Source organism: Condylura cristata, unplaced genomic scaffold, assembly GCF_000260355.1.
Source record: "Condylura cristata isolate star-nosed mole 26May11 unplaced genomic scaffold, ConCri1.0 scaffold00003, whole genome shotgun sequence".
NCBI classification, from domain to species: Eukaryota; Metazoa; Chordata; class Mammalia; order Eulipotyphla; family Talpidae; genus Condylura; species Condylura cristata.
In genome coordinates, this window is record NW_004567104.1 from 42,411,399 (window position 1) to 42,426,362 (window position 14,964).

The 14,964-nt window shown below is 33.1% G+C and overlaps 1 protein-coding gene across 2 annotated transcripts in view; it reads left to right on the top strand.

The window, feature by feature from the left end:
* Positions 1-14,964, top strand: part of KIAA1524 (KIAA1524 ortholog) — a 29,303-nt gene that overhangs the window by 3,893 nt on the left and 10,446 nt on the right. The window contains exons 2-12 of one of the 2 annotated variants that reach the window (XM_004675229.2): positions 1,051-1,198; positions 2,985-3,097; positions 3,982-4,012; positions 4,446-4,542; positions 5,465-5,587; positions 5,732-5,877; positions 6,561-6,636; positions 8,902-9,120; positions 10,188-10,347; positions 12,314-12,455; positions 14,021-14,120. In XM_004675229.2, coding sequence (XP_004675286.1) covers positions 4,471-4,542; positions 5,465-5,587; positions 5,732-5,877; positions 6,561-6,636; positions 8,902-9,120; positions 10,188-10,347; positions 12,314-12,455; positions 14,021-14,120 — 1,038 coding nt within the window. In that variant the 5' untranslated portion in view covers positions 1,051-1,198; positions 2,985-3,097; positions 3,982-4,012; positions 4,446-4,470. Of the gene's footprint in view, positions 1-1,050; positions 1,199-2,984; positions 3,098-3,917; positions 4,013-4,445; positions 4,543-5,464; positions 5,588-5,731; positions 5,878-6,560; positions 6,637-8,901; positions 9,121-10,187; positions 10,348-12,313; positions 12,456-14,020; positions 14,121-14,964 lie in introns of both variants that reach the window. The other variant, XM_004675228.1, reaches the window with a different exon arrangement.

A 14,964-nucleotide genomic window follows, 5' to 3' on the forward strand; every position in this document is an offset into this window, starting at 1 on the left:
AAAAAAAAAATTAAATTGTACTTAGAACAATAACTTGGCCAGAATAACTTGCTAAAGAATTAGTTATTACTAAAAGTGTATGTATAAAGAAGAAAATTTAAAGGATGATTTTCAAATTTTACACTGTAGCAAACATTATGCTGTAATACTTATATTGTTGAAATATGGGTCCAGTCTTGAAGAAAATTTTCTTAAAGCAGAAAATGTCATTATCTTCTAGAGGACATAGGCAAATAAGTTTGCTTAGAAGATTCTTTATTCCCATTTCTATTGGTAATTTCACTTTTAGATCAGTTTTTCAGCCTTACAGACTTTAATGTTAAAACTTTAGAAGAAAATCTGACATATGTGTGAGGGAATTAAAGAGGGACACAAAGGAAAAATTAGGAGCATGTTAAAAAGCCTGCTTAAGTATTCCTTTTTAAAAAGAGAAATGTTGGGGCCTCCCTGGCAGCACAGCAGTAAGGTCTCAATATTATCAAGCTGTCTCTAGCCACTGTGGCATGAGTTCAATCCCTGGACAGGGAGCTAACCCTTATGGCACAGCAGACCTCCTCTGTCTCACCCACTGCTCCCTCAGCAGTTTTACTTTAGTATATTTGTCTGTTATGGTCACCACTCTGTCTGGTGAATCCTCTCACCACTCCAACCACCTCTGCACCTCTGACCTATACCTTAGTTCTTATATACATAAATAAGTAAAAATCTTTACAGAAATAAAAATGTTACTTCAATAAAAATTTTTATATGAAATGTTCAAAACACATTCTACATCTAAAGTGACTTTATAGAAGATATTTGATGAATAACATTCAAAAAGCATTTTTAAAAATGTGAGACTGACAATTACTTCTAACCTTCAATTTTTTTGATGGTAAAGAGGAGGGGCGAGGGTATTGGGAAGGTGGTCTATAGGTATATAAGAGGGATAACGCAGAGTATAATTTCTGCCTGGATTGGCACTTTGGAAACTGATTTTTTTTTAATTTGAAATGGAAAGAGATGAAAATTGCCCATTTTTAACTGTCATATTTAATTATTATTTTATAGGTAATTTCTGGTCAGAAGCTTACAAGATTGTTTACATCAAATCAGATATTACCAAGTGAATGCTTGAGTTGCCTTGTAGAGCTACTTGAAGACCCAAACATAAGTGCCCCACTGATCTTAAGTATCATCAGTTTGCTATCTCAACTAGGTAATGTGTTTAGTTTCCCTTTTTCATTTTTGGATGTTTTTAATACTTGATAAAGGGCACATATACTTAAAGAATCTTTTGGAGAATGATTGACATTCAAGAAACCTTAATTGCATTACTTCTCAGAACTATTTTGCATTGTGGAAGTCTTCTAAATTGAATATTGTGTATGTGTTTGTTGAAATTATTGGAATAAAAATCTGAAGCATATCAAAAATGTTCAGTGGGCTACAGAAAAAAATTGCACTTTGGGAAATGCTGGCCTACTTTTGGACTTAAAAAATATACATAATATCAGTATTAAATAACACCACTCTGAAACGTCAGTGAGCAAAACATCATCTTCTTATGATAGACTACACTGAACTTACTGCTGAGGATGAAAATGCAGATGTTGCTTTTTCTTTTTTTTCCTACCTTTATTTAAAAAATTTTCATTTAAGAGCTCTCCCTGATGGTACACAGGTTAAAGTATGGCACTGTGAAGCTCTCTGTAGCCACTGCAGCCCGAGTTCTGTGCCGGCATAGGGAGCTGACCTACATGAATTGGCAGACCTCTCCTTTCTCGCCTGCTGCTCCCCTCAGCAGTCTATTGCAGTCATTCTGCCTGTTCTGTTCTCCACTCTGGCTCTGATGAATCCTTTCACACACACCCCAAACCCTCCGCACCGCTGGCCTGTACCACTGGCCTGTACCCCAGTTCTTGTACTCATAAATAAATAAATCTGTTAAAAAAATTATTTGAAATGATTACTTTTTTATTTGTTTGTGTTTAGGGTGGAAAGGAGATATTTATATCCATAATTATAAAAGTAACACTTGTAAAAAACAACCCTTCTAATACAGATGTGTTAATATAGAACATGTCCAATATGATGAAAATGTTCTGTTTGTGGTGTTCCTTATAGCACTCATTAGGCACTTAGGTATGGATAATAAAATGAAGAACGAAGCTTCAATTTTAATGAACCTAAAATTGAATGGGTCGCATGAGGCCTAGCGTCTACCAAATTAGATAGCACAAATATACAGAGTAAATTGAAATAAGCCTACTCATCAGTACCAACCTCTCCATTATTCCCACTTCTGGGGTATATTTCTTAATGGATTGGTATGAGCTTTCCAGATAATTTTGAAATAATTTTGATTGTTTTTAACAAAAATAGTGTTGCTTGGCACCAGATGTCTTCTTTTTTCATGTAACATATTTTAGATATCTTTCCTTATTGGTATCTTTTTAAAAGCTGTCTAGTGCTATTAAGGTCTATAGTATTATAGTATACTATAATCTAACCATTTTACTGTAGGTGCTCGTACTTTTTCCAGATTTTTCTAGGAGAATCAATGCAGTGACTTATGTATTTTTGTTCAAATATTAGTGTTTTTATGAATAAATCCTGAGTAGAATTTTTTGATCGTTTTTCAATTTGATAGTTGCTACTAAATTGCTTTCCAAAAAGGTTCTGCTAAAGTTTTTTTATTAGTAGATTTTATTGTTTACAGCAGAGAAAACAAAATGATAAATGTGTAACAGTGCAAATTATATGCAATACCTTTTTCCTTGATTTTTAATGTATTCCGTATCAGTCATTTGTTTAACAAGAAATGAATAACTCATACTCCTTTCCCTTTCTAGCTCATAGGATTTCTGTAATTAAATATTTGCATCAGAAAGTATTTGTAAATAAATTCTCATGTTTGCTCTTTTTATGTGACAACATATTTAATATGAAGTACATTTTAAATTTATCTTGATGTATTTTGTGCCATTTTATTTAACACACAGCTGTAGACAGTGAAACCAGAGACTGTCTTCAGAATACATACAATCTGAACAGTGTTCTTGCAGGAGTGGTTTGTCGGAGTAGTGCTTGCCACAACGATTCCGTATTCTTGCAGGTATATACACCCAAAAACTACTTTGTCACTTAGTATTTATCCTACCTTATTTTCAAATCAAAATTGCTAGTATCTGTTAATTTCTAGTACTTATACTGTCATGATGCTATATGATTACGCAAATTGGCTATTTATAAATTTAAGAGCTGGTTGATCACATAGTCACATAGTCACATAGTAGTACTATTTACATTTTCTAGAATAGGGAAACATCCACATCTAACACTATTATTAAATAAAAATAACATAATTGCTTTGACAGACATATAAACACAGATGTCAGCGTTTTGAAATTAAGCCATTCATATTAATTTGTAGTTTGAGTTGGCATCTATTCTCAATCTTAAAACACTCCATAATATTAAAGCTGTAGTAAGCCTTATTTAACATAAAGTCAAATCCCTTGTACCATCATATTTCTTTGAAACTAAACTGCCACCAGTGGTATTAAAAGCATCGCCAATTAAATGGGCATGCATTTTTAAAGATGGTAAAATAAGGGGAAAAATTCTGCATGTGTTCAACATGTATACATATTTCAAATACTTAAGTGCACCATACTTAAGTGAGAAGATAATCTGTTTGATAAAAGATGTATAAAGACAAGTGAATGAGGACAATTCCCTAAGGTACTAGAAGTATCATTAGTTTGTATGTGTTTTTTTAAAAAGACAAAACCATTTTAAGTACCGTAAAATTATTGCTCTAAATCTGCCCCCTAAAATTTTTTGCTCATATGCTCAGAATGTGTACTAGGATCCATTCTTGTGAGACAGCAGTACTTTTCTTAATGTTTATATTCATTTTTTTGTTTTCTCAGTGCATTCAACTTCTGCAGAGGTTAACATATAATGTCAGAGTTTTTCATTCTGGTGCCAATATAGATGAATTGATTACATTCCTGATTGATCATATGTGAGTATGCAATCAAACATGAAATAATCTGTTGGTTTATTTTTAAATTAAAACCAAGTAATATTTCAGTTTTCCTTAATTTTTTTCAATATTTTAAACTAAATTCGTGATTGTTTATTTAGATGTCTTCAAGTATCAACTAGGGTAAAGCACAGTAATTTTCATATGAATTTTGAAATGGATTGACTTAAACATAAAAATAATTAATGAAACTGAAAATCATTTGAACTTACTGCTGGGATAACATTGTCACTGTTAATTTCATGTTTTTATACTGCCTTGAATAGTAGTTTCAAAGTAGGAAATAATTGATCAATATTATTTAAAGCTTGACTTCATATGTTAATATCGATGTATATAAAAAGAAATTTAAATATGTAAAAACCATATACTTTCAGTAATATAGAATGAACTTTATTATTATTTTTTATAGTCAATCTTCTGAAGATGAATTAACTATGCCTTGTCTAGGATTATTGGCAAATCTTTGTCGACAGAATCTTTCTGTTCAAACACACATAAAGACGTTGGTAAGAAGTTTATTAAGTATTTTTTGAGTGTTGCATTCCATACTTAAAAACAGTTTTATCCACTTTTTCTTTAAAAAGTAAATTAAAAAAATTCTCATGCCTCATTTAGCTGACTGTTCAGCTAATTAATCAGATAACTTTGAAGTATTCTAACCTTATTTGTTGTATACAAGACAGTTAAAGGATTAATACAAATGTTAATACAAAAGACAATTAGGGATTAATACAAATGTTGAATACTAACAGTTTTCCTTTTTCATAACATCCCATTGTTTGTCATATCAAATAACATAAGAAATGCTAGGTTATTTTGGGCTGATAAAGAGGAAGCACATCTTTGGCAGTCCCATTACTTCATTCTTGTATTTCCACAAAATTAAATACCACCACCAGAGATATCCAAGAGTAAGTGTCTGGTGTCAACTACCAGTACACAGAGTGAAGGCACACAAATGAGGTTAACTGAATCACTATTAGAAATGCATTAAATCTAGAAAGCTCATTGATTCTTTTAGGTGCTTTGTAAACATTTTCCCTGTTGTACCATATCCATATTCAGTATTACAGTATCTCGTTTGTTCATGGACTGCGTTTTCCTGACCTAGCTTTACTTTGGAAGTAGAGGTTATTTTGAGTTATGGAGGTGATTTAAAAAGCTAAACAGCTCTTCACTGATATTGTGCCTGTTCCACTATTTTAAGCAGTATATGAAAGTATCATCTCATTCCTTGAATAGTCTCTTAAAGTGGTAATGGTGTTCATTAGACGTTTACCTAGTCTGTACAAGATATACTTTTCTATATCTTCTATATCTTGTGTTGTTTTCATATCTTCTATATCTTATATTGTGGTGTTCTATATTTTCTATATCTTGTAATGTTTCATTATAATTTACTTAAAAACATTTTTTTTTCTTCCCCAGAATAATGTGAAATCTTTTTATCGAACTCTTATAAGCTTCTTGGCCCACAGTAGTTTAACTGTGGTTGTATTTGCACTTTCAATATTATCCAGTTTGACATTAAATGAAGAGGTTGGTGAAAAGGTAATTATTATCTTTTATTATTATGTGCAAATATAATTTTTAAGCTTATAGTTTCTGATACTTTAAAAGCGGCTGTGTCTTGTTATATGTTGGTGTCAATTTAAATTTGGTTGTGTTAAATACTTTTTCCTGCTTGTTTTTAAGCTGTTCCATGCTCGAAACATTCATCAGACTTTTCAACTGATATTTAATATTCTCATAAATGGTGATGGCACATTAACTAGAAAATATTCAGTTGATCTACTGATGGATCTTCTTAAGAATCCTAAAATTGCTGATTATCTTACCAGGTATGACGTTCTGACAAATTTTGTGACTTTTTTTAAGCCAGGATGTGTTTATAGTAAATGAAGCTACCTTTTTTAGTAAACTGGAATTCTGCTGATTCACAATAAACTAGATAGAATTGTTTTGATATGTGCTTTTTGCTTTCTTAACTTAAAATGTAAAAGTCTTAAGGGGGAGGAAAGAACATTTATGTTTCAATTTGTGTCTCAGAAAGACAGACTTGTGTTATTCTTCACAGTGTACACATCTTGATTAACCTGTTTCACAGGCACTTTAAAACTTGAACATTTTGATATTTTTAAAGACTATTTTTATTATAGGAAGTCATGTTAACGTATTTTCCTGTTTTTTGAATACTAGTTTTCTTCCATATATGTCTCTGTTATGCCATAAGGTCTAATTAATTAGACTGCTCTTTTTTTTTACATTTTATAACTAAATATAACCTGGGGGGTTGGGGGAGAGGTTATTTGAGGTACTGAACATTTCAATGATATATTTTTTTTGGTCACAAATTTATTCACTGTAGAATATATTTTGGATTTTAAGTGTAAACTTTGCAACACTATTCTATTTCAGAAGCTCAAAATAAAAGGATGAAAATATACTTAAATTTTCTATTTTATTATAAATCCTTTTTGATATTCTGATTCATACTGTTACATCTATTTTTATTTAAACCTAGGTATGAACACTTTTCTTCATGTCTGAATCAAGTTTTAGGTCTTCTTAATGGAAAAGATCCTGACTCATCTTCAAAGGTATGTAAAACATGAATTATCACTCAAACTTATCTTCAAAGGTATGTAAAACATGAATTATCACTCAAAGCTTTTTTTTTTAAATGCAATATAAAGACAAATCTAAGCACACAACTCTCCAACTTTGTATCATTGGAGCACAATCACAACCAGTATATAGATTAGGAAACAGTTTTGTTACTGCTCTTGAAACCCTTGTACTCAGTCAGTACCTACTTCTCCATGTCTACAATAACAGAATAACCATTTTGACTTTTAACAAAAATGTTGGTTTTTCTGTTTTTGAACTGTCATTAAAATCCTATAATGTTCAACACACATTCACCTGTGTTTCATGTAATTGTAGGGTATTTGTTGTTATTAATAGACATTGACTATGATCATAAATTGAAGTGGGGGGCAGTAAAAGTATCTTGGTGGGAAAAACTAGTTGGATATCTTATTTTTCACTTAATAGTGCACAATTATGTTTCATTATACGACCTTGATTGCAAAACCTGACAGGGATACTGCAAGAAAGAAAATGTAGGCCAGTCTTTCTCAATAGCTCCAGAAAATCTTAAAATATTAGAAAACCCAAACCAATAATATACAAAAAGAAAAATTATAATATACAAAAATTTTATCATTACCAGATAAAATTTATTCCAGGAATGCATGGGTGGCTTCATATTTGAAAATTAATGTATTATCTTATTAGCAGAAAAGTCACAACTCATTTAAGGAGGAATAGCTGATAAAATCTAATAATTCATTCATGACAAGCAAAGGAGGAATAAAATGAACTTTCTCTGTTAGAATAATTACTGAAAACTAACATCATCAACATGATGTGGAGAGATAGTTGGAGCCTAGGAGGGTGGGAATATCACAAGGATGGGCTGTATTTTGGTAGAATTTTTTTTACATGTTAGTTATACAAGTATGTTCACTTTGGCAAAATCTTTTGGTTTTGCAACAGTGATTGTATTGTCTACTTCTCTGTATATGTTACACTTCGGTTAAAAGTATACATGAGAAGGTATACATGAGAAGGTATACATGAAGTATGTTATACTTCAATTAAAAGTATACATGAGAAAGTGTTTACTCGTATATATACCTCTAGTAAGATAAAGAAGAAACTGGTAATCTTGCTGAGCCTCATGGGGTGTAACTGGAGTTCAGGCTGATACCTTGAACATGGAGCCAAGTAAATTAGGTATTGCAGTGTATATTTACAAGAAAATCAAAGATTCATTTATATTTATTCTATTATAATTCTGTTATATCAGATACTTTGAGCTGATTGAAACTTCCAGTTATGTCATTTATAAGAAATAGATAAAGGTAGAAAATAAGTGAATAGGCAGAAAGATTCCAACAGTTTTATTTATTTATTTTTTAAAGATTTATTTATTTATCAAATAACTGGAGTACAGGCCAGAGGTGCAGGAGCAGTGCGAGGATTCACCAGAGGCAGAGTGGGGAGCAGAACAGGCCAACTGACTCAAGTACACTGCTGAGGGGAGCAGCGGGCATGTCAGGAGAGGTCTGGCACGCCATGGTGGATCACCTCCGAGGCAGGCGGGGATTGAACTCATGCTGAAGTGGTTTTAGCTTTTTAGTGCTGTTCTTTAATCCGCTGCTTCACCAGGGAGGGCCCAACAGTTTTATTTTTAATGATCAATTGCAAGTACATGAAATAAGGTAGAACTTAATTGACCTACCAACTCATAAACAGGTTTATGTGGGATTTTAATATAAAAGCTTACTGATAAAGTAAGGAAGAAATGAGCTAGAAAAGGAAGGCTAAAGGGCATAATGCTGATAGTGAAAAAACATAAAGGTTTTAACACTTTGGGATGCTGCTTTTATCTTACCCTAAAGTATACGTTATAGCAGTTCCTGAATCCTGAAATGATAAAAGTATTCTTAATTGCTACTTTTTTAAATTAGTTTTTCCATTTTTAAAATAAAACATGCTTGTGCTAAAAAAAATAATTAAGTACAATAGAAGGCCATAACATGAGTTGAACTGCTCTTTTCTCTTTGACTTGCCAAGATGTACTTAACAGAAGTCACTGCCATTGAATTTCTTTGCAACCTTCTGCAATCTAGTCATACATTTTGAAAAACAATACTGAAAAAAATTTAGAAGTTGCTTTTAATTTTTGTTTTAGGACATTTTCTCTAAAAATATGCCATTTGAAACTTCATCAGTTGGTTACTTTGTGCCTTAAAGTCAGTGAAATTGACATTTACTAAAGATTTTATATTGCACAGGTTTTAGAATTACTTCTTGCCTTCTGTTCAGTGACTCAGCTGCGGCATGTACTCACTCAGATGATATTTGAACAGTCTCCATCTGGCAACATCATTGTGGGAAGCCGTTCTAAATGCTTAGAACCTATTGTGGCTCTGCTTCGCTGGTCAAGCCAGCCATTGGATGGGTCAGAAAACTGTTCCATTTTAGCACTGAAATTGTTCAAGGAAATATTTGAGGTAATCAAATGATTGAAAACTTGACTTTTATAATTCTAAGTGAACAGTTTGTTTGCAAAACCATTCATGATAAACTTCGAGTTACTGTACACATTAGGAAATTGTCTACCATTCAGCTACTGAATTTCTCTTTTGTAGCAAATTCACAACTATTAGTGTTTTTTTTTTCTTCTGAATAGCCTGTGTGTGTGTGTGTGTGTGTGTGTGCTTTTCAGTGTAATGTAGGTAACTAAAATTTGTGTGGTTTGTGCTGTAACTATTTCTTGCAGTAGTCAAGGTTTTTCTCCATCTCAGTAGATACTAACTACTGTTTATTGTTGGATAAATTAATGCAAGAACTTTGGATTTACTTGGGAGATAAAAATCCTTGCCATAGAGGCCATCAGGTAGAGCCAACTGCCTGGATATTATGGCATTTTCTACCATTCTTCTTATTTTTATACCCATTATTCCTACTCTGGTATCTTCTTAGATATTTCCCCACTAATGTCTGGATTCATACAACAAAACATGTGAATAATTTTATTTTGGATTATGCACCACATTATTCTTACTGTTTTATGTTGGTGTTGAATGTTAACAAGTATTTTCAGCCCTTTAGAGATTCTTGATGGAAATTATTTTTGGTTGTAAAGTTTTAATTGCAAATTATTAATTGTTGTGATTACATTTAGAAAATTTAGCAAAAAGAGGGTAAGTTTTATATCATCTGAAGAGAAGCCAGAGTACATTTGGCAAATATCAGATATTTGTTTTAAGTACATACTTTTACTTTAGAATGATTTGTAAATTACAAATATAGTCCATTATAAAAAATCCTATTTATAGCTGATTAATCCAAACTTTTGGTTTCATTTGAGAAACAGTCATAACTCAGAAAACTGCATAAAAACATAGGTATAAAATAGGAGATACAACAGGTCAGTGAACTGTTGAAGTAATTATAAAAAATTTAAAGAGATATAGCTGACTGTATCTCATAGTTATAGCTCACTCATGACTACTTCTACTTTCTTTAATTCCTTCTAACTTTTATGTTTAATCATTGTTGGTGGTTAATTCTCCAGGATGTTATAGACACTGCTAACTGCTCTTCAGCTGACCGCTTTGTGACCCTGTTGCTGCCTACACTCCTTGATCAACTTCAGTTCACAGAACAAAACCTAGATGAGACTTTAATAAGAAAAAAATGTGAAAGAATGGTCAAGGCCATTGAAGTTTTGTTAAATATCCTTCACTGTTATAAGCTTGGACACTAAATAGCCACTCATTCTTTTTTAGGATTGCATTTACAGCATTTTTGCTTTGTTTATAACTTTGTCTTGTCTTGATTATTTTTATTTAGAATTAATTGAACTCAGGCCCTCTGTGGTGGCACACAGGTTAGAGCACAGCACTATGAAGTTATCCGCAGCAACTGCATCAGGATTTCGATCCCCTGCGAGGGAGCTGACCCACATCATGCAGCAGACCTCTTCTGCCTCAAAGGGTGCTCCCCTCAGCAAAGTATTTCAGTCATTCTGTCTGTTTTGTTCCCTAGTCTGTCTCTTGTGAATCCTCTCACCTCCACAGCTTTGGCCTATACCCCAGTTCTTGTATGCATAAATGAATAAATCTTTTTTTTAAAAAAAAGAATTTAACTTAAAGTTTAAATTCCAATACTAATTTCCTATGAAGAATCTATAAAAGTCACCTAAACTTCCCCTCTTGTTTTCTTTCTATTTTATTTACTTATGCATACAAGAACTGGGATGTAGGCCATTGAGGGGGTGGAGGATTCACCAGGGATAGGCTGGGGAGCATAACAGATAGAAGTACTGAAAAACACTGCTAAGGGGAGCTGCAGGTGTAACAGGAGAGGTCTGCTGTGCCATGTGGGTCAGCTCCCTGGCTCAGATCGAACTCATGTTGCAGTGGCTGGTGGCAGCTTGACAGCATTTTGTCTTTAAACCCTGTGCAACCAAGGTTCACCCTCCCCCAACCCCCTTGTTTTCTGTGTAAAACTTAAGCTAAAGAGTATTTCCAGAAATTATTTTAAAATTTGATTAGAACATTTTTAAGCAGTTAACAAGTACAAGTACTATAAATCTTCCCATACTAATTGCTGCCTCTGGGTGATTTATATTGCCATTCTTTGGTAGACTGTATTGGAGAATAAGAGTTGTCATTGTGTTAGTTTGTATTTAAAAATTAAAATCTCCATAAATGTTTTAATAAAAATGACATCATACTTGGTCATAAAAAAGACAAATTAATTTTAAAAACAGAAAACCATATGTACAATTAGCGTCCCTTTACTTCTGTATACTAATTCTCTTAGGTCTTTTCTGTATTGGTAGTTTTCAGGTCACCTAATTCTCAGTGATTATTCACTAAAAAGTCCAACTCCAAATTTTTTAATATTTCAATTAATGTGTTTTTAATGTCAACAAGAAGCCACTGTATCACAATCAGATCTCTTGTATTTTCCTGGTCAGGTTTTCTTTTAACTCAGCAACAAAAATTTGCTCAGCTTTTTCCTGTCCTAGAGTAAATTTGACATTTGTTTAATCTCTACTCTAAGCTACTGCTTCTTAAGTTTCCTTTTCATTACAGCTGTGATTCTGAATTCCAGCTATATTTAAAATCCTCTGAAAACATTTTAAAAAAAAGTTTGAACCTTACTTACAGAGATTCTAATTTTTTTCCAAGGGATTTTAATTGAGTAATATGAAACACTTGGGGAAAGAATGTTTGGGATTGCTTACAAAGGTAATTGTAAAACCATGTAACCAAAGTTGAAAGCCTTTACTATAGGGACACATGATTTTTTTTCTTAATCATAGAGATGTCTGTAATATATTTGTCTCTCTCTCTTTGAATTATACCACTTTTTACCCTTTTTAAATGAAAGCTATTTGGATTAACTTTAAATATACAAAGCATGAGAAAAATAACTTTCCTTAGCTCAACAGATATTTATTGAACTATTGTGATACTTGCTAGCATAAAAGTAACATCCAGTAGAAAAATAGACCCTTCCTGTTTTGAATCAGAACTCTAGCCTCAGTCCTATCTTTTGTCTCATACCAGTCACTTGACTGCTGAATTCTAGTTTCCTAACTAGTGATGAGATCATTTGCCTGAACTCATTCTGATGTTGTAAAGTGCTGTACAGATAGTTGAGTTTTTTGTGTTTCTTAACAAAAATTACCTCTGTGTGGAGATGATACTCTAAGAATGCACGTTGCAAAACTTTTGACTACTCTCAAATGTACCACTCTGATAGAGCAACAGTTTACATATGGCAAGATTGACCTGGGATTTGGAACAAAGGTAGCAGATTCTGAATTATGGTGAGTATATGAAATTCAACTGGTAAAATAAAACTTAATAAAAATTAAATGATACATTAATTCTTAACCCTTTTGAAGAATATGCTTGGGTGTATGCTTTTAACTCAAGGAGTAGAGAATTACAAGAATATTATAATGAACTTTTTAAAGTCTAAAATCACAGATAACATCCTTCTAAAGAAAAGTGGAGTAATTTTTTTTTTCATTGTTCAAGCTTGTGTTGTTCTAATTGGTCTTTTTTTTTTTTTTAACCCCAAACATTTCTTTTCTAGAAGTTCACTTTATATATTTCTTTATGCATACAGAACTGGGGTATAGGCCAGAGGTGCAGGGGGTGGATCACCAGAGACAGAATGGGGAGCAAAACAGGCAGATCGACAAAGTACACAGCTGAGGGGAGCAGCAGGTGGATCAGGAGAGATCTACCACACCATGTGGGTCACTTCCCGACAGGGGATCAAACTCGTGTTACAGTGGCTACAGACAGCTTCACAGTGCTGTGTTTTAACCTATTGCACCATCAGGAAGGGCCCCGGAACTTTATTTTGATGTTATCTCAGTAATTATTTTTTTTTATGTTCATTTCATTTTATAATGTTAAGGAAAAAAAAAGATAGTTTTTATTATAAGGAAGTCATTAACTGCTGAAGATTTCCTAGTAACAGAATCTTCCTTAGCATGTGAAGACTTAAAAATACAGATTTTCACTAATAGTAATTAGATTATTTTGTGCCCCTCCTCCCACATGAATCGAGTTCATCTAACAAATTTTTATTGAGGACATGCTAAATGGTAGGTGATAGGATTTTCCCCCCATATCCATAAATGTCATAATTGTCTCTCTTTTTTTTTAAATTTGTATACTTCCTCTCAAATACAAGGCTGAGAACAGACTTAGTAAAATTGATTCAATAAATATTAGACATTCTCTATTGCCTAAAGTTACCCTCTTATTGTAGATAACCCAGTGACAAAACTAAGAATTAAATAGGATATGTTGTCAGTGTTGGAAACAAAGTTGAAGCATGTTGGTATTTCAGATTAGGAAATAAAAACATTGCTTAAACTTGGGAAGAAAGACTGTTGTCTTCTAGTCTACCTGTGACTCTGGTGCCTCTTCTCACCAGCTCTCTGTCCCTGCACAGGGCAGCAGTCTTTCTGCCTGCCTGTGGCCTGCACCATGCCAAGGCTTTTCTGCGCTGACCCCTTCCTCAGCAGAGACAGCGCTCCTCAAGACCGCCTGCCGGCCATCATGCAGGCCTCTTAGCAGCCTGTGCCTTTTGGGGCCACCCTTTCCACCCATTTGTGTCTATGCATGTGTCCTTTATTCTTTCCCTTTTATAATAAGCCTGCCCTTTTGGATATTAAATAAATACATAAACTTAGACTAGTAATGCCAGTTTGTTCTCTTTCGGTCTTGGGTAATAAGGATCTTCATCTAAAAATGAATAATACTGTATCTTCTAAGGATAAAATCAAAGGAATCGTTTTCTTTAGAATTTTGGATAGCAGTAAGCTCACACTATTTTTGAGTTATCTAATTTAAATATGATTTATTTTTAAAGCAAACTTGCTGCTGATGTAGTTTTAAAAACTCTTGATTTGATGAACAAACTTAAACAATTGGTTCCTGGTATGGAAGTAAGTTTCTACAAAATCCTTCAGGTAAGTTTATACCCTCTAAGTATAAATTTACTTAAAAGCTTCTTAATATATAACTTTATATTTTAATATTCTTAATTTTTAGAAATTGTACCCTTTAGAGTTAACCATCAGAAAACTTAAAGTTAATTTTTTTTTTTTTTTAAACATTTACCTACGCATACCAGAACTGGGGTATAGGCCAGAGGTGCTGGTAGTGAGAGAATTCACTAGAGCCAGAGTGGAGAACAGAACAGGCAGATTGTTGAGGGGAGTAGACCGTGAGGCAGGAGAGGCCTGCTGTGCCATGTAGGTCACCTCCCTGGCCAGGGATCAACTCCTGCTGTAGTAGCTGCAGATAGCGTCATAGTGGTGTGCTTTAAAAACCTTGTGCCACCAGAGAGGCCCTCTAAAGTTAATTTTCTGAAGTAGTTATGATATTCTCTACATATGGTTATTTTACGTAGTTTCACAGGAATTGAATTTAAGTTGTTCTAATTCTCACATACAAATGAAGTTACTGAAGTAGCTTAGCAAAGGTGACTCTAATGCCAGTATAAACTGGTAGAAGCCAAAACTAGCGACAGTATTCAAAACTTGACTCCCCCATCTGTTTAGTCAGTGCCAAATTTAACAAGATCTTTCACCCTTGAGCTCCAGTTTCCTAGCTACAAAGTAGAAACAGTGTTCCTTTCTCATGGGAGGAGTTATCATGGAGGCTGTAGAGATAAAGGCCAGCTTAATCAGTTTTTTGGCTTTAGACTATACTTGAGGGTCTTTTAGACATTCAACATTACTCACTGTTGATAATTTTAAGAATAACTTTTAATACTTTATCTGTTAACAATTTGATAATGTATTTTTTTTT